Source organism: Camelus bactrianus, chromosome 35, assembly GCF_048773025.1.
Source record: "Camelus bactrianus isolate YW-2024 breed Bactrian camel chromosome 35, ASM4877302v1, whole genome shotgun sequence".
Lineage (NCBI taxonomy): Eukaryota > Metazoa > Chordata > Mammalia > Artiodactyla > Camelidae > Camelus > Camelus bactrianus.
In genome coordinates this window covers 24,413,217-24,437,948 of record NC_133573.1, presented here as the reverse complement: position 1 = coordinate 24,437,948, position 24,732 = coordinate 24,413,217, and the positions used below count along the sequence as shown (strand labels likewise).

The following is a 24,732-nucleotide window of genomic DNA, read 5'->3' as shown; positions in this document are numbered from 1 at the left end:
CAGTTTACCACTGAGCCCCTCCGTGGGGCTTTCGCCCACCGTTTCAGCAAAGGCACTCTTCTCCAGTCACCACAGGGCGTAACAGCAGCTATGTACGGGGCAGAAGTACACAGCCCATGGAATTTTAGTTTTAACTATAACAAAATGTAATTATTGAATCACTGGGAAGATGGGGCTTTTTATAAAATCTAGTATCTTAGTATCAGGAACCATTAAGCAACATTTTTTAAACATCACATAACCAATCATCCTCGAGAATTTATGTACAAGTTATTCAAATTATAAACCAAGCTTAAAAATTTACCAAATTAAATTTCCCCAAATATTTATCTTCTGTAGTTTGACTTGTAAACAAACTGCAAGTAAGGGTTCTTAGAAACAGGATTATGACCTGAGAGAGAAAAGGTGGAGGCTGATACAGTGAAATTACTCTGTTTCAAGTCTTAAACTTACTACATTTTCCCCTCACTCTAGTTTAAAGAAACATGCACATCAGGGTGTGGGATGCAAGAAGTACTGGCAACTGCAAAGTGTCTGAATCAGGAAAAAGCTGCCACAGAGGCAAATACCTAGATAGTAGAGACCCTCTAACCAGAATCAAATGTGCTGCAATATTGTGTACTGAGTACTTTGGAACAGAGCAACATTTAATACCTGAAGATTTTCTAGCATCATTTTATCCAGAGCTTGAATGAAGTCCTCATCTTCTACGCAAGGTACATGTTTAAGTCCACCTCCTTTAATCATTACCTCCTTATTAAAACAAAACAGAAACGAGAATTCAGACCAGAAATTCTAACTTTAATAGTGTTCTGTATGGCAGAGCCTTCTGTATTGATAACTTGTTCAACATAACTCAAGCAATGAGTGAACAAAATATAGAACATTATTAAATATTCAAAGAACTTGTTAATAAAAGCACTTAGGAAAACATACTGAAAATGAATCTCCAAAGAAATATTATTTCAATAATCACAAAAACCAAAGCTTCTGTGACTAAAATCGAAATACTATGAAAACGAAGCAGTTTCAAAAACCGAATTTTCAGCCATACGTACAGTATTTTCTTCATCAGTTTCATTCTCCTTGTTTGAATCCGTGAGGTAATCTGTGTTCTCTTCCTCTTCTTCCTCTCCTTCATCGTCGTCATTATCAGAACCCTCCTGAAATTGTTCAACATTCAAAACATTAAAACATTTTGAAAGATGTTACTAAAAAGATGTTAAAACTTCTGTATAATTGTCCATTATTCTCAAGTTTCAGTCTTCCATGCAGTCTGCCTAGACCGGTAGGGCAAAGTCAGCCGGGACCACTTACTACACACCAGCAGCCGAAAACCCATTTCGCTATCTTCCACTGACCTAATAATACGAAGATCCTTTGCAGAAACTCTTCCTTAAATTCCACAAGGAATGACTTTCCTGAACATTTTGTATTTTCCCCTCCCCAACTAACTCAAGACTGGTTTTCTCATAGCAGTTCTTCAATACCCACCTAACCCTGCAATGAAAAGTGATAAATAGTTCAAATTTAACACCATTACCATTTGAAGGCAATGACACAACATCTTATAAAGCACTATGTTATATAAAGCCCCTCAGTTCGGAAGGTGCTCTCACATAATTTTGTTGGCTCTACCCAATTCTGAAGAAGGAAGGGTAAGCTTTACTGACCTCATTTTCATATGTGAAAAAACTTAAGGCTCAGAGAAGTTGAGTGACTTGCCCATGGACACATGCTTTGTCAGGAAGAGCTAGACATTCTGATCTCCCTTACTGGTTGCTTTCAAGTACGACTTTCCCCATCCCCTCATGGCCATCCCCCAACATCTTCTATTAGCCAAAATCCCTTTTCAAACCAGAGACTGGGGAAAGGAAATCAAAAAATACTTTGGGACAAATGAAAATGAAAACACAACCATTCAAAACCTCTGGGGCGCAGCAAAAGCGGTTCTAAGAGGGAAGTTTATAGCAGTACAAGCTATGAAGCTGCTTCTCAGGAAACAAGAAAAATCTCCAACTGAAGATTAGGAAGAACCCCAATCAATTTGCAAAGAGATTAAGAACAAAAACAAAAAAACCACAGCCACACAGCAGCATTCCATCTGAGTATCCTTCCAACACGACTCACTCCCACTTTGTTTCATAAGTTAAAAAAAAAAAAAAGACTACACTAAACCCAGATGCTTCTCATATGCCAAGCAAAGTGAACGAGAAATAATTCCTAAGAGAAAATAAATGATTTAAAATTTGATAAAAGTTTTACTATATATAGCAATTAATTTCAAAAATCCAAACAGTGTATTACCACTTACTATATGGACAATGAAAACTTTTAGAATTTCTAAAGTGGAAATATTTGGGGAAAGTACAGAAATGCATTAACTTCTTTTTTTTCAAATGCATAAACTTTTCTTGACATAACTCTATAATTCAAAATTATGAGACTGACACGCTGCCTGCTGTGCTAAGAAGGCACTAATTCAAAACTAAATTTGCAATAGAAATGCTCTTAAATTGGCCCCAGAAAAAAATTAACCCTCTCTTAATACTTAAGAGATTCTTCCTTTTCAAAAACTAAGCTAAAATGCATTAACTTTCTCCCTCACCCTTTATTTTTTATATTGCTCAGGCAAAATAAAATGGATTAACTTTTGAAATTAAAATGCTGAACAAGAATCTCATTGTCCTAACCTCACAGCACACGGTCATTATAACCTGCGGGGTAAGGAAGTCAATGGACCACACAGTCTGAGCTAAGGAAAGCAGGAAGGGAGCACAGCACAAGTCTAACTGTCCAAGTTCAAATGTTGGCTCGCTGGGACCTGGGGCTAATTATTAACCTACCTGTGCCTTATTCCTCACCTAACTCATAGGGTGCTAAGAGAAATGAATACATGTGAAATGAAATATGAATACAGTGATCATGCTCAATAAATAACTATTTTGCTTTGACAATAATACATCTTGTATTTTCTGTTAAGTTGTATAAATCCTGTGGAAATTTAGAATTTTGGCAGAAGAACACTTACTTCGTCTTTAAAGCTACCTTTAACTTACATAGCTGATACTGAGGAGAAAATATTCTAGTTGTCAGGTGCTAAGAGTAACTTCACAAGTGGAGCTTGAAAGAGTTGAGGACCAAGATAAAAGAGCACAATGTTTCTGGAGAGTTCCACTTTAGCCCTGCTCTTTCTCAGCTGCGGTATTTATAGAACTACCTACCCTGCTCTTACTACATTATCATCAACCCATCTTCTCTCTAAGAATTTTCTCCTCTCCGTATTTGGAGAGCAGTCATGGGAAACGGTGGTCTCCAGCGGGAGAGTCAACTATTCCAACTTCATTCCTTTAAATTAAACCGCCCAGACAAGGCTCGTGAGGCTTCCTACTGAACGTTTTGTTTTTCCACTTAGCAAACACACATGTATTGTGTATAATATTCATTTTGCAATTAGGAAAGTAAGAAATAGTTTTAGATGATAACAATCTTAAAATTATAAAGTTCACTTTTGAAAAGGGAAAAAACGCATTTAAAGGAAAAAACAATACACAGCAATTACTCAAATGAGAAATTTATAGGAAATTGAGTCATTCTTTAATGTCAAATTTACTGAGGTCATTTATTAGATTCTGTTTATCTAATTAATGCAATAGTGAATTCCAAAGACAGCCATAAAATTAGTCTAAAAATGCAAAATGGAAATACTCTCATTTCCTTTTGTTGTTATAAAATACTTATTAAGCCAATTTAAATTGTATAATTGAATGTTTCTATGACAACCTCTTTTTTTAAAAAGCAATATAATAATGTCCTTCTATTACACAGAAGTCAATTTGTAAAAACATATTCCAGTTCTAAATTCTTACCAATTTATTTGTCTACTTTAGGGGGATTCTCCAATTGGAAAGAGACAGTGCTGGCAATACTGTATTATATTTTTGAAATTTGCTAAAACAGTAGATATTAAAAGTTCTCATCACAAGAAAAAAGCACTTGCAACTATGTGAGTTGATGGATGTTAACTAAACTTATGTTAGTCATTTCTATATACATATCATATATATAAACTATGTATCAAATCATTGTATGTACACCTTTAATACAATGTTATATCAATCATATCAATAAAACTGGGAAAAAAATGGTAGCAAAATAATAACATAAAAGTGCATCTATTTCTACTGTCTACAAATGCTAGCCTATTATAAAAGTCATACATTATTGTTTATGTTGCCTGTTACACAATCATTTGTTTGTGGGCTTTTTTTTAGTTTTTTGGGGGGGTGGGGAGGAAGGTAGTTAGGTTTATTTACTTATATTTAATTTGTTTTTTTAATGGAGGTACTATTGGGGATTGAACCCAGGATCTCGCATGCACTCTACCACTTGAGCTATACCCTCTCCCCCATGATCCTTCGTTTTTAATTAACAATAATGCTATTTGCTGTGTAGTCAAATCACATGAAATGTTCATTAACAGCTACAGAACTTCAGGGCTGAAAGAAACAAAGATTTAAGGATTTTTACTTTTAACTGTAGAAATTTTAAATTACCTTAAATTATGGGTCATTTTCCTTTCATTCTAAATGAAGCTTTTTAAAAATCCACTTTATGAATCTATCTTATGAATGCCTTCAGTAATTAACATTCCTTTATACATTAAACAACCCACATTCTCTATTTACATTCTATTTACTCAAATAAATCAAAACTTAAAAAGTTAAAATTCAGTTTTCCCAAAACATTTAAATATTGACTACCAATTTAAACTTTTTCAATACTTAATTAAAATCACACTTTCCTAAATGCTTTAAGCACTCAAGGAACACAAAAATACCATACACATAAAATCATAATTATAAGCTTACACTTAAACAAGTGAAAAAGTGCTAATTCCACGGTTTAAATTTCATATTCGTTAGTATTTTATTGCTGTTCTTATTCATCCTGCTTTTTACTTTCTTAATTGTCTAATTTAAATATATATATAAATGTAGATAGAACAGCATAACGAATCCTTACTTCCCTATTACACAACTGAACAATTATTAGCTCAGGGCCAGTTTACAGTTTCTTCTATATCCCTAACTCATTTCCCAGCCTACTTCCAGAGTATGAAGCAAATTCTAGGTACTATTATTTTAGATGGAACTTTTAAGTAGGTGTAGAAGAAAAAGGGAAAGAATTAAAACTATTAGGTTGAACCATGTGAAAATGACTTTCTGGTAGGTCCAAAATGGTAGAAGAGTCATTTCACATGGTTTAGCCCAGCAGAGTTGTAAAAACAAAAGGGCTCATCAATGATTACGGTACATGATTTTCAGAATTCATATGCCATTAGATTTGGGAAAAATAAAGTGATTAATATCTAATCAGTAATTTTTTCATAAAACATGTAAATTAAAAAATCCAAATTCTAAAGTGGTATTAAGATACACAGCAGATCAATGTTTTCTTCAAATTGCTTATTAAATAGAAATCCTAACTATAATGATGAATATATGTCATCGTACATTTAGGTAAACCCATACACGGCACCACCAAGAGTAAACTGTAATATAAACGAGGGATTCTGGGTGATTACAAGGTAGGTTCATCAACTGTAACAAATGCATCACTTTGGTGGGGGATGCTGATAATGGGGGACAGGCTGTGTGACTGAGGAGGAACAGGCGGTATACGGGAAATCTCTGCATCTTCCCCTCAATTTTGCAGTGAATCTAAAGCTGCTCTAAAAAAAGGTCTTAATAGTAGTAATTTGGGGGTAGGGAATAGCTCAGTGGTAGACCGTATGCTTAGCATGCATGAGGTCCTGGGTTCAATCCCCAGTACCTCTGTTAAAAGAAAGAAAGAAAAAAAAAATCTAATTACCTTCTACCCAAGGGGAAAATAATAATAATAATAGTAATTTTTTAAAAATCCTATGATCAGCATTTTCTTATTTAAAAAACCTCTTAATTAATCAGGGTTTTATAATAGGCCTATACTAGTAGTTATATTTACTCTAATAAAACTAAGGGAGAGATCTTATTTTATACATTAAAGAAAACCTTGGCTCATAGAATCAGAGCACTTGTACACAAGTACCGATCTGCTATAAATAAAAGTCATCACCTCTTCTTCTGGTTCATTGACTTCACTTTCATTTCCAGATTGTTCTTCTGTTTCAGCTCCTCCTTCTTCTTCTTCTTCATCCTCTTCAAGATTTTCTCCTTCTGGCATAGAGTCTTTTGAGTCTTTGTCATTTACTAGGCCTTGAGGAGAAAATGGAAAAATACATTAAAAAAAAAAAGACAAAGGCAAGTTTTCCACAGTGACTATTATACCAAGTCATTTAAAGTACATATTAAGTAAGAAAACTCAACAGCCATGTTCTCAGAATAATAAAATAACAGAATTCAAAACTATTTTGAGAAATATTCTAAAAACTACATAGGTAGACCTTCATTTCAACAAAGGAGCACTGATACATTTCTTAACCACTAAATAAAAAAGTTTTTCTTTTCTCAGAGCTTCAAATTGTTTACCTCAGTCTCAGATGTACGAAGGCGAACAGTAGCAGCACTTAATGTGCAGCCTCAGCCACATAAATAAAACGAAGCCCTGGTCACACCTTTTATCAAATGCTATTTCAACAATCTCTAAAAACTCAAAGACATCGTTATGTCACTTTAATGGAGAAATCACATTTGGCTGTCAATTTGAATGTCTGCAAATTAAGACCGAGGGAAGGAGGCAGACGAGCAGCTGTGTCACCCCAGATCTTCTTCCTTCCTTCAGTAACAGCGTTTTCCTCCAAACGGAACTCCCCGACTAGCACCTGCTTCCACCTCCCCTCGTTCATCCACATTTCACTGCCGAGTCAATTCTTTATCACCACGAATTCCAAGCTACTCTCCCACTTTCAAGATGCACATAACATGGCCTCATCTGATCCGACTTTCCCCTACACTCCCTAAGCCTAAGCCTTGTCCTGTAGCTGGGTCAGACTCTTCCCTGTCATAAAGCACACTAATCTTGGGATCTTGCTCAATACACTTCTCAATATAGAATATCCTTCAATATGCACTTTCAAATCGTATACAATCTTGAACTTCAGTTTTACCTCCTGCACAAACTCACTGAGTATTACTTTTTCTCCTACTTGCTCCTGAGCGCTTGGAGAACTGATTACAGTTTACACTTAAGGATACACCATGTAATCGTTTTTCTAATGATTTCAATACACGTTACATCAGGTTGTAAGACCCTTGAGAACACAAAACTTCTTTTAAATATTCAGAACTTACTAGAGGCCATATATTGATAAATACACAGTAGGTGTTTAGTAAATACTTGTTTATTTATAGAATCTTAGACAATTAGAGCAGACAGAAATTTTAGTGATGATGTGACTTATTACCCCTTTGATTTTTATGAGGTATACTGAAGCCCAGAAAGTCTGAATAACTAACACAACCAACAAAAGCAAAAAATGACTCTAGTGTCTTAAGTCTAAGCAATTAAGAACCGACAAAAATACAGACGCAGAGTGATTAAAATAGGTACGTTTAAGTTTGGAGATTTAAAAAAAATGAGAAAAGATGAATGAAGCTCAGAGAGATCTATTTTAAAAGGAAAATAATACTGAGGAGAAAAGCTGCTATCTCAGATTGAGACTCCATTAACTTACTATATTTTTTAATACAGGTTTTCAGAAGCAAAATATTGGGCTGTTATTCACATTATCAAAGGCAAAAAATTTACTTAAAGTCAGGATCGTACATATCTAAGCATTCTCAATAAAAATACCACAGTGCTGATAAACTCACGTGGCCTAATATATCACTATACCCTTTTTTACAGCCACTTAAAAATATGTATCATAGGAAGAACTGATGGATAAGTAGCTCTATTTTGATAGCCATACTTCTAATTTGTAAGGAAAATACATACTATTTCTAACACACTTTCATGTGCATTGCAAGTTAGTTTCAAAAACAGTTTATATATTTTGCATTTGCTAAACTGTATAATAAACCATTCACTTGCTGACCTCTGGGACAGTGTCAATCTGAAATAAACAATGCAGATAAAAATGTACATATAAAGGATAGAGGGTTAACAACATGCAAAATCCAGACAATAAAATATTTAAAATGTGTTTCAGAATGAAGTGTCCTTGGAGACCAAAATCAATTACCGTTCTCTTGATTTTGAGCTGCTTGGTGCCTCGGTTTTCCTACTCATAACAGACAGAGTAACAATTGTCATACTTCCTTTCAGATAGCTTTTATTTACATTTCTCTGTTCACTAGAAATTTTGACTATTTCCCCCACATACTTCATAGTGAGAAAGAGCACAGTCTTTGAATTCTAGTTCGATCGGTTAACCCAGTGTTTTAATTCGGGCTTTACATAATTCACCTGTCAAATATGAGCAACATTACCTGCCACTTTAATTTTGGCAGACAGCCAATACTCAATAAAAATACCAAGTCTTCCCGTCCTCCCTCATCTGATTATGTCATGTTCACTTATCTATTGGGTGTTCTATTTATGACCAATTGGTCTGTGCTCTTTATGCAAGTGAAAATATCCTGGCACAGAAAGTGTTTTCACTTCAATTCTGGTTATTTTTTTCCACTGTACAAAAGTTTTAAACACCCAAATCAGCCTACGTATGTGTGCTTTCTTCTACCGTTTTAAAATTTAGGAAAATTAACGCCTCTTCAAATATTTGATGATTAGATACACTTTTAACTTGCAAACAATAAATATTTAACTCTTTTCTCCATCTGGAGTTTGATGATGTAAGATGTGGCTGTATATCAACTTCCCTCGAAATGCTAACCTGTTGCCCTCATCCTGTTATTAAGATTCCTATTTCATCATATACTACATTGCTTTGGATTTAACTGGGGCAAATTCTGAGCCTTTTATTCTACTGATTTTATTTCTAATTTATGAAATACACTCTTCTGCTTTAAAATGTAATTTATTCATATGACTTCTTTTTTCACTTCTATTCCCCCAGTTTTGTTCCTTATATTATAATATAATCTAGAGCCTCCAAACTAGAGTTAAATTACATTGCCTATTATCATTTTGGCTTTGTTCTTAAATTTAAAGAGAATGTCTTAGAGCCAGTAATTCCATCTATCCTGAGAAAACCAAGATACACAAAAAATATCACCATAACGTTATTTTTAGTGATGCAAAATTGGAATAACCTAAGTGTCAAACAACAGAACTAACACATTTATACAAAAGAATATAGCCAGTTTTTTAAAAAAGATTTAGAAAAATGCATCATGTCAGGAAAAAATTTTATTAAATAGAAAAAAAATCCAGTTATAAAACTGCAAACATGTGGGAAAAACTTTTTAACAGAAGAACATTTATCAAAATGTTAACACATGATCATCCTTGTATATGAAATATCAGAGATTTTTGTTTTCTTGGCATTTTTCAAAATTTCTACCATGAACACCTTACTACTTATAATACTACTAAAAAGGTTTAAAAATATAAGAAAAAATTTTTTAGAGCTTTCCCATTATGTTAGCATTGGGTTGCTATAAAATTAAAAAGATAATGAATTTGCAAGTGCTTGAGAAAAAAACTACCAAAGATGCTATATTATCTTACGGTTTATCAACAGAAAATAGATTTAATATAATTTATTCATACATGTCTTCTCTCTGATATTTAGACTCTAAAACAGAAGGAAAATGGGACGACTTGGGAGCATATTGATTCTAGCTGCCACCATCTTTAGAGTTGCATTCGCAAATGGTGACCTGTTTTTTTTCTTTCCAGGTTCTAAACAAGGACAGACTCCTCAAAAGGAGCCTTAAGTCCTTTAACTCTTCACTCTATAGAGGATAAAGTGTACTGCTCTCTCGACTGCTACCAAACTGGGTGTCAAACTAGTATTTCCTCATGCCCATTATACAGAGAGTGCCGTTCATAAAGGTTTTGGGGAAACAAGACTAAGACTCAACTATTTTAAAGTATACACAGTAAATGAAGTAAGTAAGTAGATAAATAAACACTCTGCTTGAAATAACCATTTTATACAATTAGAAATCTGAACAGGAAAAGAAAGTACGTAACGGGACAAAGTTCAAAGAGCAAAAAGAACTGCGTATGTCTCTATGGGTTGCACAATCAGAAGTGCCTTTGAAAATAACACTCAAATAGACAACAGCAATCGTATTCTCCAGGAGAGGATTTACTTTTGGAGAAAGAAACCCTATTAATATGCTGGATATAATATGAAATAGTAGTTTTAGAGGAAAAGAATCACCAATGCCTTTGTCATGAAAAGTGGTTTTTCAGATATGCAACATAGTAAATTTATACAATTAGTATAACTGGTCAAGGTATGAATCTCCTAATAATCTAGTAATAAAATGCTAGCTCATAGGCTGAAACATGTCACTCTGAAATGACTGCAACACAACATGCTAAGAACTGTCAGCAGAGCAAACCAGACTGACAAGGCCCCACCGTGTTCCAGTTACTTCCACTGGCAAGGCTAGTCCGCTCCTCAGTCCCTGTGGAAGCCGTTCAAATGCTAACTCTTCCTCCAGAACGATCTCAGACGGATACTGAGAAAGTAACCAGACCAATCCTCCTGTAGCGTGTTTCTCGCGTTTTTCTAGTCCTTAGAAATGAGACAACTCCCCCACTATCGTCTGCTTCAAGTCTTACATGACTGTTTTTGGCCAATTTGGGATTATTTAATGAAACCAAGAAGTACGCCACCCAGGTCTCACCTAACACTATTACGTAACACTCAACATCAAAAAATAGAAAGTATACAAAAGTGAATGCTAACGAGAAACATTATAAAGCAAATTCTAACAACAATCTGCCAAATACCATCTTTATTTTTCTCTCTGTAGTTAATTGCTTACCTAGTTTTATTAAGAATTCTCGTTCCAAGTCGTGTACCTGCCTGATGGATTCTTCCAGAGAATTACAGAGTTTGATCTTTGGTCTTAGCAGTTCTAGGGTGTCACTGATCATGTAATCTATGTCAATAGGAAATGGATGATCTTTTGTCCAAACCTCCAAACTTTTCTTCCACCAAACATAACGCTGATAACAAATGAAAAATAAATTTAGCTATAAGAAATTTGTAACAAAATATTTTAAAGTAATAATCTGTATTGTGACATCACCTAGTTATATGTAATAACTAAGCTAGAGTTGTACCAGACACCTACCACTTTTATTAGTGGTCCACAGCAATGATCCTAGGACATTTATTCCCCTCCATCTATGTAGTTTCTAAGCCATTTGGTGACTTTGTATTTTTTATTATAATGGTCATTATCTTTTTACAAAGGCAAGGAAAAACTATAAATAAATAAAATACCAAATAAATTTTTAGGTTCCGAAAACAGAAACTCTACTCCCAAATAGAGTTTAAATATTTAACAGCAACAAAAAAACCTAATTCAAGGCCATGGTTTTGATAAATTTTAATTATTTTCTCTATACTACCTGCTTTGATTTTTTTAAAGGGTCAATTAAAGTATCTGAAGACAGGTTCCTGAATACATAAAAATCAGTAACCAACAAGCGTTTATTAAACATCTACTGTGTATATAGCACTGTTTAGATACTCTCCCTCTCTTCTCCAGGCCTGGTTCCTTCGATCTATTTCACAAGTTTACCTTAACTAAAAAAGCACAACCCAAGAATTTACTTGCATATAACCAAGTGTTGCTCTGGGTGTTTAATCGTCCTCTCCAGTTTTTTCTAGGTCCTTGCTACTCAAAGTATGGGAACCGGGAGCTTGTTAGACATACAGAATCTTAGGCCCCCACCCTAGACCATAGTCTGCATTTTACAATATACCCAGGCGATGTGCATGCACACTGAAGTTTAGAAGCACCACTGCAGGTGATCCTTTCTATCTGCCTTCTGATACTTAACTGGACACTCTCTGTTACAGGCAGAACACACTGACCACATCTCCCAGACCTCACTCCTTACTCCCATGCCCTTGGTACATCCGTTACACGTTCCTGCCTATTAGTCAGTGTGGAAAATACTTTTGTCTCCTCTGCTTCTGCATATTTCTGAGTGGCTCTTTACTCTACCTGAGGGATCTGCAAAAATGTCATAGGAAGTGCAAATAAGAATACTTTCCTGAAAGGGATTCTGCTTTGGATGCTGATAGTTATAGCTGACATTTGCCAGCAAAATTGTGGTTTTCAATACAGGCAGAGTCGAGCTTAAGGCTGTCCTTACATGCAACAGGGATCAAATCTGGAAAACCCCTCCCCATTTTTGGCTCATCAATTCAGAAAATAGGGAGTAACAAGCTGTCCTCTAATGCAAAAGTACAGTGGTAAGAAAAAGTTAAACAGCTCTTCGCCAAATAATTACCCCTACTTAACAACAGCTAGTACGTGGATATATATTTGATACCTTGTTATACTTTTAAATTTATTTTCTTCAACAATGGATAAATGAAAACAATACTAACAATAGATTATATAGAAAGGAATGATCAAAAAGAATTGCATGGTACCAGTGATACTGTATTTCAGTAACATCTGGAGAATTCAACAGTAAGATGGTTCCCCTAATTAGTACATATAATATTGCATTTTATGGGAAATAGTGATTAGGTTTCAAACAACCAACCCATAAGCTAACATTTGGAACTCCAACTGTTGCAGAAATGTCTCCATATTTGTATCTGAATTTAGTTTATACTGCACTTGCCCTAAATCACAAGTTTACATGAGCAACCTAAATTAAGATAGGAAACACAGAATCCAAGAATTTAGCAATGAATGAACAAATAATTCTTTCAGCATTAAAAATAACGTTTTCCCCAAAATGATGGAGGATTTTACTAAAAAAAAAAAAAATCATTTAGAAACAAGAACTTTAGATGTAAAACCAGAACACAGATGAGAAGAATGTTATCAAATGGATAAATATTACAAGTAATTAAATTCATAATACTGTACCAAATACCAAATAATCTATACTATACCAAATTTATAAACTGTACCAAAATAATTCTCAAAATTAATGATCAATAATTACCATTCATAACAGTTAAAACATTATCACAATCTTTATATGATAGAATTCATCATATATTTTTAAAATCTCTAAAGCATTCTTGCAGGAAAAATTAATCTAACTATGAACATATCTTATGCATGATATATAAATGCTTCAGCATTTCTTCTCTAGTATTTCTGTAACACAAGCAATGCATTAAATGATGCCCCACTGCATATTTCAATTTATATACCTGAAAATACACAAGGAAGCAATCGAGTTTTCTTTTACTGGAACCTCTGTCAAAGTACTGGCCGCAGGTATCCAAAATAGTGCACACTAGTCTAATCCTGAAAAGGTGCTCGGGAGGGTCCAGGGAACTTGGAGAACCATCAGAGTTAACACCAAATGAAGTAAAAGAATAAAGAGTTCTAAAAATAACAGCCGATTCCACCATTCGGTAATTATAAAGTTCTCCTAAGAATTTGGCACTGCTGATACGTCTCTGATTAAATTTAGGTTGATTAACCTAAAGGGGGAAGAGAAACAGACACACAAACAAACAGCAGGTTTCCATTAAAGAACAGTACTGTGTTTGAGAAAAGGTAAAATCCCCTCTGTCACTCGACAATCTCACTCACTGAACAGAGTTAGAAGAATGGGGTCTTCCCTTCTTTTCTAACAAGGTGGTCCCTTTGGGGTGTACTTTTTCTCTCCAGAAAATGGCTATCTTTAACATGTTTCAATAAAAAGGACATGTTAAATATTAAATTTAGTATTCAGTCATCATTAAATGAATTAATAGTTTATAAAACAGTTGAAAAGTAACCCTCCCCGTCAGCCCTCCATAACATGTTTTCTCCATCATCCATGAATTACGGAGCAGTGAGCCCACAGAGAGGGAGCTGCGTACAGAAATCCTTAGCAAACGATTGTCAACCAGCCTAATGACAGCCTGAGAGGCTAGAAAAATCTGAAAAACAGGGCTTATCAAGAAACCACCGTCTCCAAATAAGTAACAGTAAATAATACCACATGGGAAAGGAAAGTTTCCAAATTCTTATTTTTCAGTAACAGGATTTAGAAGTTGTTCAAATTCTCCACAAACTCCAATTTGGTAACTTTAAAGAAAGTCTCTGTTACCTCCATTCCTAATCGGATGTCTTCTAAAACTCCATCTACGACATGGATTCCAACATCCTCCTGGTAGAGCACGAGCCCTGCTAGGAGGTTGGCCACACAATGAATGCTGTTGTATTTCACGTTCCAGATGTTTATCATACAGCAAATGACATAGTCTTTTACTTCTTGGTCCTGCCAGGGCAACTTTCGCATCTGTCTCAAAACCTAAACAAGGAGAATTGTGTTTAAATTACTAAGATAAACACACAGGAGTTTATCTTACACATACCCAACAATACAGATACTTTATGATGACTGTGCAGTCACAGAATTTATGAAATGTTTTCTCTAACTGCATTTTAGAGACTATCAGCCTCTTCATTTTTAGACATGGGAAAATGAGATTTTTCTAATTATTGGCAAAATGTATTCACATGTCCCCTGTATCTTTCTGTAATGCCCTCAAGTTTCCTAGAGTTTCCATGTCTTCAATCAAGTTAATGGTATACACTCACATACTCAGGTCACTGTACAAAATACTCAAGGTTTAACAAAAATGTTTTCTTTTGTGCGTGATTTGATGTAAATAATCTCAGACACTTCTTTTTATAGATGAAAAATTTCCAATAAAAGAAAATATAAACCCAAGGTAAACTGGGTAAAAGGTCACTTAAGATGGAGGACACGACATCAAGACTGACATCACACAGCATCTCTTTTCCTCACATGTAAAAGGGGGATGACAGGCCCCTACTTCACAGTCTGTTGCAAGGGTCACAACATAGAGCGCGTCAAGTGCACAGGGGAGTGTCACAGTACACGCACCCCAGTTAAGTCAGCTATTGCTATTTCAAAAATGCTACTGGTAATGAGATGATCAGCAGAGCTTACTTGTCAAGTTCTAACCCATCTGTATCCTGAAAGCAAACGGGTACCACAGCGGACTACAGAGTAGTCCTCTCACCTCTACTCTATGCCCACAATCCATCTTTCAAGCACTAAATAGATCAGCTTCACTGGAAATGTTAATGTCATGTCAACTGCATAAGCATGCCATACTTTTCAAACTTCCAGCCAATTCTGAAATAGCTTTCCAAATCCTGCTGTTTTAAATGACTACTATGTCTGGCTCTCTAAAGTTGGCTTCAATTTTCAAAGTTGCACTATCATGCCTCATCACCTTCCACTCCATCTACGTATAATACATGTATTATTCCATGCCTTTATCCTCCCCACAGGTTTTAGCTGTCCAAAAGTTAATTGGCTTTATTTTTTTTTCCTGAAAAAAGTTCCATACCGTATTGTTTTAACTAGCAGGGTTAACCAAATGTTTTGTTTGACACATCTTACTTAAAAAAATGAAGGTTCTAACAACATAACTACAATAACTAAGGTAATATGTCAGTGGTTCTTAACCTTTTCTGGAAACTGACCCCTGCTGAGAATCTAAAGAAAGCTACAGCCCTTCGTCCAGAAAACTACACAGGCCCAAAGGTTCAAAATTATTAAGTTTCAGAAGGTTACAGGCCTCCTAAAACCCACTTAAGGTTCAGAACCCTTGAACTGAAGCAAAATATTTGAAGGCAAATTCATAGGATATCAGAGACAAAGTAACAGTTTCAAACATACACAGCATCAACGTTAGATTTAGAAGAAGAACCACTTTTATTAGAATAAGAAGTTATTATCATGAAAGGAAAACAAGACGTATGTTCCGTTTATTAAGCATCATCGTATGACTCTCTTCTTGGAATGACCTGTACACGATCAGTCACAGTGGAACTTGGGACCTAACCCCGCCTCTCCGAAATTCCACTCCTGGGGCTTTAAGAGCTCTGCCTCAATTTCTCCATTTACAAAAGGTGAACAATGTGAGCTGCGTGTATTTCTTACCCTGTGGGGCACGGAAGCAACTCATAAACAGGCTGATGTAGGAAAACTGAAATGTATGTCCCTGGCCTAAAACACTCTGGGGCAGGACTAGAAGGAAAGGGCACTGCTCTCTGTGCTGTTATCATGAGGCTGGAACGGGGATGACTTGGCTGGATGTTATGCAAGCTTAGCCCCACCACAAATCTCAAGCTGACTGTTGTTCTATGATTTCATCAGGATTTACCTTCTCAGTGGTAACCTTGGAGAGATCCTTGTACAGAAGTTTCCAGACATATTCCTGGAGAGGAGGACGCTTCTTTTTCACTGTTTTTTCAGCTGGGGGTGGGTTGCAGTAGTAATAGGCATTCTCGACCATTGTGACGTACCTCGCATCGAGATGCATGGCTTGTTTCTTTCTCATCATTTGTTCCTAAAATATGAAGTCTAAATTAGTCAAAATACTTTCATCCAAAGGTTTCTTTATTCCTACTTAAACTTCCATTCTCAGTGATAAGCTTTCAGGATAAAGGGCTAGAAAAGGGAAATAACAATCACTAGGTATTTCCAAGAGTGAGCAAGCAGACTAATTATGATGCCATTAATCATGTTTTTAGAAAAAATTTTAGTCCATGACTGCCTGGTCTTAGGCCTTGTCCAATAAAATACTGAGAGAACTTTGCTAAAAATGTAACTTTATGCAAAATTATAACTCTACCAAATACGTGAACTCCAAGTAAAACAATGCTTGTATATGAGTGACTGAAATTAAGGACTGAGAATACAAACGAAGGGGTGAACGCCTCTGGCTGTTCCACATACATCAGCTGAGAATAAATTCATCCTCAGAGCCCGTGCCATCCAGTGTCGCTCCAGGTAAACCCGAGGCATCTCTACAGAACACCCAAGCCCTCAGCATCAGCTTAGAGGAGGTGGTTAAAAGCACGTGTCTAGTCAGTCATCACCCACTTCAGGTTTCTCAGCCTCAGCACCACTGACATTTTGGACCGGATAATCCTTTGGGTGGGGAGGGCAGCAGCGGGGGCAGGGGATCCACTACAGGGACGAATGAAGGCCAGGGAGGTGCCACTGGAAAGGTGCAAGATCAGCGCTAAGGGGCGGGGAGCGCGAGCTGACAACAGACTCTGCAGACCGCGGGACAAACGCTGGGTTTTAAGCATGAACAGGGAAACCACTGACGAGTTTCAGGCGGGCGCCTGACTGGGGCGGCGGGCGGAGACACGACTTCCCGTCTTGTAAACACGGCTGTGCAGGTAAGCCCAGCCAGGTCAAGGGCTGCAGCATTTTCACTGCTGTAAACCCAGCACCTAAGACAGTGCCTGGCCTAGCACATGGGAGGCGTCCAATTATTAATACATGAATTTGTGAATAAACGGTGACGCTTTCAAAAAGAGAGAACAGCTCCCTATTGAACAGGGCTGGAGAAAATGCCCAATTGTCTAAGTTCTTTGAACAAAACATAATGCGTTACTTATCACTAGTACATATGTAATGGAGCTTTAAATCAACATTAGTTTCAACCTGTTATTTAGACTATTTTAGAATCATTTCCCCCAACAAACACACCAACTAATTTTAGCATTAGCTTAGAATAATTTTAAATGCAATTCAGTTAAAAGGTTACATGTGTTCCCAAACAAATACGGACATATTTTAGATTATCCTATAAGCATCCACGTGTCAAACCAAACTCATCATCTCTTTCCTCCCCCTATTCCCTCATCTCTGGCACCAGCATCTGCTCAGATGTCCACGTCAGAATCTTGGGTTTTACTTGAGGGCACTTTCTCTTCCTCACCCCTTATATCTCACCACCAAGTCTCATCAGTTCTACTTACTAAAATTCTTCCTACAGCCAGTTATTGTTCCCCATTCCTCTCACCCTTACCTTTCCTTCACTGCTTTCCCCCTAGGGTTTGAAAACAGCCTTTTCCATCTGGCCTCAGCCACCTCAAGTATCTCCTCCACACTGATCTTTCTGAAAACATGAATCTAATCATACTTTTCCTATTTGCTTAAAATCCTTCAACATACTCGTTGCCATCAGGGGGAAACCCTAGTTTTTTAGCATGGTGCTCAGGGCTTCTCACGTGTAATCTAGTGTGTGCCTGCCTCTCTAGTCTTATCCATGGATGCTCAACTCAACGTGTCTCTCTTCTCTGCCTTTAAGACTCAGGCTAGTCTCTAAAATAAACACCATTTTCCCCAGGAAACCCTTTCTGATACACCAAGACTGGATTAAGCGTCTCTTCTACACATTATACCCTATGCTCACCCCTACTGCTCTGCTGCGTGTCCTCCCCATGTATTCCAATGGTCTATTTACTCATCTGTCTGGGTTATTGAACTGTAAGCTCCATGAGGGCAGGGGCTATCTTTTTCACGTTTATATCTGAAGGGTCTGACAGAAGGGTCTGCACTCAGTGAATACTGTGAAGCTGTTAGGGAAGAGCTTTCCTGACTCATTCCGTCTGGTTTAAGTACTCCCTCCCGAGACCATCACAGCCTCTGCAAACCTCTGTTTAAGCACTTACAACACTGCATTAGAATTAGCATTCAATACGGACCACTTTGAGGACAGCAGCTGTGTTTCATTTCTCTGTACTATCCCTCTCAACCAGCAGCAACACCCCTGCAGAACTCAGTGCCCAACACACAGGAGGAGCCCAAAACCATTAGATGATAAATAAACAAGGCTCCTACCCAGAAAGCAAAAAAAAAAAAAAAACAACCCAATGACAAAGGCTAGCTGCTTTTGCTATAAGAGAAGGAAAGATCCACTGAGCCAAGAAAACCGTTCGGGCAGGAAGGACCCTGGTCTTCAGCAATGCAATGTGCAGCCACACCACCACGGCCAGTAAACTTTCCCGAGTGAATAAATTAAACATAGAGAGTTCACTATTATAAATAAAATACAGTTTTCTTTTAAAAAAAAACTGAGCATTCCTGGCATCTGTATCACGTTTTCATACGTAGGGTCTCATTTAACCTCACCAGCTTGAGTTAGAGGAGGAAGAGTTTTACAATAAAATTCTGAACTTGGAGAAAACAAACTTATGGTTACCAGAGGGGAAAAGGAGTGGGGAAGGATAAATTGGAAGCTCAGGATTTGCAGATGTTAACTACTACAGGTAAGACAGACAAACAACAAGGTCCTACTGTACAGCACAGGGAACTATAGTCAATACCTCGTAATAGCCTATAATGAAAAAGAGTATAAAAAGAAATAAATATATATATATATAAATGAATCATGCTGTACACCAGAAATTAAAACATTGTAAATTGACTATACTTCCATGAAAAAACAAAATAACAAAGGTCAAAGGCCAAAAAAATGTATTTTGAACTTGGAATGCTGTTACATGAATCAGCGTAGAGAGAACGTGGAGATCAGTTCCACTTGATGGTCTCCACATTCATATTTCTGTTTATTAGAAGTAAATTCCCATGGTTTTGATTTTAAGTGTCATTGGCAGAGAAGTATGCAAGCTTACAAATAGATTCTAAAAGAACAGCGCACCTGCAGAAGTGATACAATCAGCACTTGTGTAAAAGCAACACTGAGGTGGTTCCTGACCCAGCGCTCCCTTTAACACCAACTCTCACCCCCACCGCACTCTCTCCCGCTCAAGGCTGCAGGCGAACACTTGGATATTATCAATAAGCATAATAACTTAACTGTTTAATAAACTTGATGGCCATTTTGGCACCCTAATTAGCTTAATGTCGTCTCCCCTAAACTAATTTTTCAAGCTTATATTTTATGTTTTTTTAATCAAAAACTTTAAGCTTTATAATTTACGTGCTTATGGCACAGTGACGATATACCAAGGACATCTGTAAAGACAGCTCTAACACAGCAGGATTTAGAGCAGCTGTTCACTCGCATCATCTGCCAAAAATTATTTGGGGCTGAACTTAATCCCGCCTTACAGCAGTGTGAACTCAGCAGCAGCCAAATGAGAAAACTTCCTACAGCTCTCCAGGAACGGCTGGAGTTCTAGTTTAGGTAGAAACATGTTTAGATGGCAGGGCAAAATAACTGGCACTGGTCCAAATGTTTAACCCCTGGAGTACATCAAGAACCTCAAGCTTGGCAGGTAGGGTACAGCTCAGTGGTAGAGTGTGTGCTCAGCATGCACGAAGTCCTGGGTTCAATCCTCAGTACCTCCATTAAATAAATAAACCTAATTACCATGTCCTCTCAAAAAAAGACCAAAAAAATTGAAACAACAAAACAAAACAAAAACCTCAAGCTCTTCCAAGGATCTTCAAGCCCTTACCAGAAGTACACTGGTCCTCAGATGAGATTCTGGAGATCTGAAAAGAAATCTTCCACATGTTTCCAGCAGGGTACATGCCATTTCAATATGGTGATGGGAAAAGTCTGACAGAAGCATCTGTAATAATAACAGGGATGAAAAACCAAACGACACATTTCAATTCTGTTAGAAAAAAAATATTATACATCTAATGTGTGCAACAATTTTAAAATGTCACTGCAAAAAAAAGTCTACTTTACACGCCAAGTTTTATCACTGGGTATCTTCTGTGTTCAACCACAAAACTTTAAACACTTCAACATATTTAATGTCTTTCCTTTTGGACAGATATATGGAAACTAATACACTAAAGCTCTTGCTGTATTTATTAGGTGATGCTATGCACTTAAACAAATGCCACATACGCAGTTAACATGGTGCAAATAGCTGTGTGAAATCTACAAACACATTACCACGTTGGAGTATTTATCCTCCCAGTCTTTTTCTGTGCACATTTTTTAAACCAAAACAAATTTAGACATATCATTTAATAATTTAATAACTTAGGTTTTCTGACTAACAGGAGTATTTTCCATGTCGTTTATCCTTCTAGGGCATGACAGAAAAGGTACATAAAGCTATATAATATGAACTACACTAAAACTTAACTGATTCTTATTTACTGGACATCCAAATTGTTTACAATTTCTTGCCACTATAAACAATGGTGTGACAAACATCCTTGTTGATAAACTTGTGCAGACGTTTATGATTATTCCCCAAAAAGGAACTTACAGAAATGAATTTGTGTCAAAGAAATGTACAGACTTACTATATATGTTTAGTAATTAGTAGAAAGAAATATACTAGTATGTTTGTTGCTCATAACGTGATTCCTTTCAACTACAGCATTAAAAAAATTTCACAGCTGTGTTTGTATCTACCATCTTCTATTTGTTCTCTACTTTGCTCATCTGTTTAATGTTCTTTTTCATTTATTTTTTGTCTTCCTTTAAATTACTTAAATACATCTTATTTCATTTTTCCAGCATTTATAACTAAAACTTTAAATTTGTCTATTAAAAATATTTCAAATGATTCAGCACTAACCTTTAAACAATGCAGTGTATCATTTTTTGTGAACATCTTAAACTTAGTGAGTTCTCCAATAAAACGAACAGTTTTGTTCTTTGTTTCAATATTGATCTGGTCCTTTTTTTGTACCTACAAATTAAGAGAAAAGAGACACTGCTTAAATAATTATATCATTTTGAAATCTGTGATAAAAATTGTTATTTTAGTAAGACTGAATTCACTCTAGATATTTTAAATAAATGTGGGTATACTTTCTTGCTGTATTCAAACTATTTTAAGTTAAGGCAAAATAATCTCTGTGGATCACCAGTGCCAGGACATGCTTTGCAGAACAGTTCCATGGTTAAAGAATTTGGGGAAGCAATGTATTTTATCAGCCTTAAAGAGGCTCTCAAATAAAGAAACCTGTTTATTATTAACTTAATTCAATGTTTCTCATATTTGAGGGCAATATAAACCCCTATTTGAAATGTTAACAACTACTAGTTTGTTAAATTAAATCAATGTTATAAGGAATACACTCTAGGAAATGTTGTTTTAAAAACAATAACTGCCAAGAGCTCACTTAAGCAAAAATATGAAGGCTCAGTTATTGTATTACAGCTATGAACCATATACTGCACGTTTCATTATAAAGTCACTGGTACAGTGAAATTTCTAATACAATCACTATTCTTTTTTTATCAACAGCCACAGTCAAAGTTCAAATGATTTGCAAATATAAGCCCTCTACTTAGGCACATATCTCAAGAAACACTGAATACAACAAAATCCTAGTACAACAGTACAATGTAATCAAACACATCAGATAAATATAATTGGATTTAACCTCAGAATTACATTTTCATCAGAAAATCAAACTGACAGTCTAGACACTCTTATCTGAACAACAATGGCAATATATATATATGGTAGTGCTTTGAACTAGTTTAGTGTTTCTTATTTTTCCAGAATACTATCCTATCTTATTTGTTCCACATAACAACATTCTGAGAAAGGACCAAAAGCTATTATAATTCTGATTTAATAGTTAAAACAACAACAATAGAAGAACAAAAGCTCTCAAATGACTTGACCAAGGATCACTTCCAAAATCCCCATCTCCTAGCTCGTACTTGAGAATTCTGCTACCCTAGCATGTGCTGGGATTCAAAGTAAGTCTTACAACCTCATCGGCATCTGGACAATCAATGACAATCTTTTACATAAGCACTAAACTTCTACATACTCAGACAGCTGACACTTAAGCAGAATTTATCGTTTCATTTTTAAGGACCTACTTTCTATTGTAAGCAGAAGTAGGTGTTTAGGCTTTTTAGAACTTCAGGGATAAATTTTGAACAAAACTATGTTCACTCATTTAAAAAAAATCAGAGGAAACTAGAAACTCACTACTAACTACATTCACTCTAAAGCATCAATAAAACTGCAGCAATTAAAGATAAAATAACAAAAACTCAACTTACAGAACTTTAACCATGTGATTTAAAGCATATAAAATAACTTAGAGATTAGAGACAAACAAAAAATAGAACTAGGTTCTAGTTTATAATACTGAATAAACTTGACTATTTTAGTCTTGCAATTTAGAAAAGAGTACAGCCTTCATAAAGACCTTTTCAGAAACAGATGTTTGATAAACACTGCATTTAAAAAGCACCTCTTATCAACTTATTTTTTGAACTCTGAGGCAAGTTTAATCTACATTCTAGATTAAGAATGTAGACTTTGGATCAGATTTCCTGGGCTTAATTCCAGTTCTATCTCTTACTAACTGCGACAAACTCTGTGCCTCAATTTCCTTGTCTGTAAAATGGAACTAATAAAAGTAACCTATATCACAGGGCTGTGAGGCTTTGTCATTTTGGGGGTATATAATCTTGGACAATTCATTGAAACTCTCTGACCCTATTGGCTCACTTGGTAAAATAAAGATAAAAATAAGGATGATGGTGGTAGCAGTAATGATGAGAACTACACTTCACGTGATATTAAACAATGCACAGCACAGGTTACATGAACTTTAAAATGATGTGTGAGAAGTATTTTATGTGATACTGTAACATGCTTCTGAGAAATAAAAAATGGAAAATTGTACATAAAATATAAATTCATCCATGAAAAACTAGAGGAAAAAAGTAAAAAAAAAAAAAAAACCACTAAAATATTAACAAGATTTGCCTTAAGTGATGATATTATGAAGTTCCCTCATTTCTACTTTGTATCTGTCATATTTCCTAAATCACACCACACTAACGTGTTCCTTTTACAGTTAAAGAAATGTAGAAACAAACAAAAAGTATAAAGAAGCATTTCAAAAATGATATACTAACGAATCTTTGAGGGACACGGCTTGGAAATACACATACATGTTTTTAAAAAGTCTCCTTGGGTGAATCTGGATTCACAAGATCTTAACAACTTGTGTGTGGAGTATCATGAACATAAAAGTTTAAGTATTACTGAGCATCACAGCTTTCAAAACATGTAGCATCATGTACCATTCACAGCTCTTCTTAAATACTTTGGAGGTTAAGGAGATACAATGTAACTAACATGACAAAAATGACAGATGTTTGTTTATTTTTAGTTCAAAAATGTCTCACAAGATTTTGTTTACGTAACCAAATTTAGCAAAAATGGTGCTTATAACTCATGTATTTTTTAAAAAGATTTTATTTTTAATTTGGTTTTTTGTTTTGATTTTATTTGGGGGTAATTAGGTTTATTTATTTACTTATTTATTTAATGGAGGTACTGGGGATTGAACCGAGGACCTCATGCATGCTAAGCAGGCGCTCTACCACTGAGCTATACCTTCCCCCTATGACTCATTTATTGGACTGCTAAAATTGAGATTAACTGAGTAACTAAATTCATACACACTAATAAAAAAACTCTTTGGATATATCAACATATAAAAAGTAAGAATTTCCAAAGCTTATCACTCATTATTCCCCTGAAGGAAGAACCCTTTGCCCCAAACTGGATTGGCCCCTCTACAAACTTTATCCAAAGATTTTATTTTCCGTCCTCCACTATTTACTGGTTTCACATAAATATTCAATCATTCAACTAACTTTTTGAAAAATTCTACTACACAATAAACACTAAGTAGGCACTGAGTCTATAAATAAGTAAATTTGCCTTCAAATAAACATTCATTTTATTCGATGGAACACTAATCTCCAAAGTAGGGTGGGCAAGGCTCGATTTACTGGGATGTGGGAAAAAATCTTGAAATTTCTATTTTTGTTTTTTATCTCATACCTCTGAAGTTAACTTTTGTACATTTTATGATGTACATAAAATATGTGGTAGAATTGCAAATGCATAT

The 24,732-nt window shown here is 35.7% G+C and overlaps 1 protein-coding gene across 2 annotated transcripts in view; it reads right to left on the bottom strand.

The window, feature by feature from the left end:
* Positions 1-24,732, bottom strand: part of LOC141576051 (regulator of nonsense transcripts 2-like) — a 77,360-nt gene that overhangs the window by 16,578 nt on the left and 36,050 nt on the right. For both annotated transcript variants that reach the window (XM_074358409.1, XM_074358410.1), the window contains 9 exons: positions 21,411-21,524; positions 20,322-20,438; positions 16,262-16,447; positions 14,167-14,370; positions 13,277-13,552; positions 10,908-11,091; positions 6,118-6,257; positions 1,059-1,163; positions 655-753 (listed from right to left, as the gene is read on the bottom strand). In XM_074358409.1, the coding sequence (XP_074214510.1) occupies positions 655-753; positions 1,059-1,163; positions 6,118-6,257; positions 10,908-11,091; positions 13,277-13,552; positions 14,167-14,370; positions 16,262-16,447; positions 20,322-20,438; positions 21,411-21,524 (1,425 nt within the window). The remainder of the gene's footprint in view (positions 1-654; positions 754-1,058; positions 1,164-6,117; positions 6,258-10,907; positions 11,092-13,276; positions 13,553-14,166; positions 14,371-16,261; positions 16,448-20,321; positions 20,439-21,410; positions 21,525-24,732) is intronic.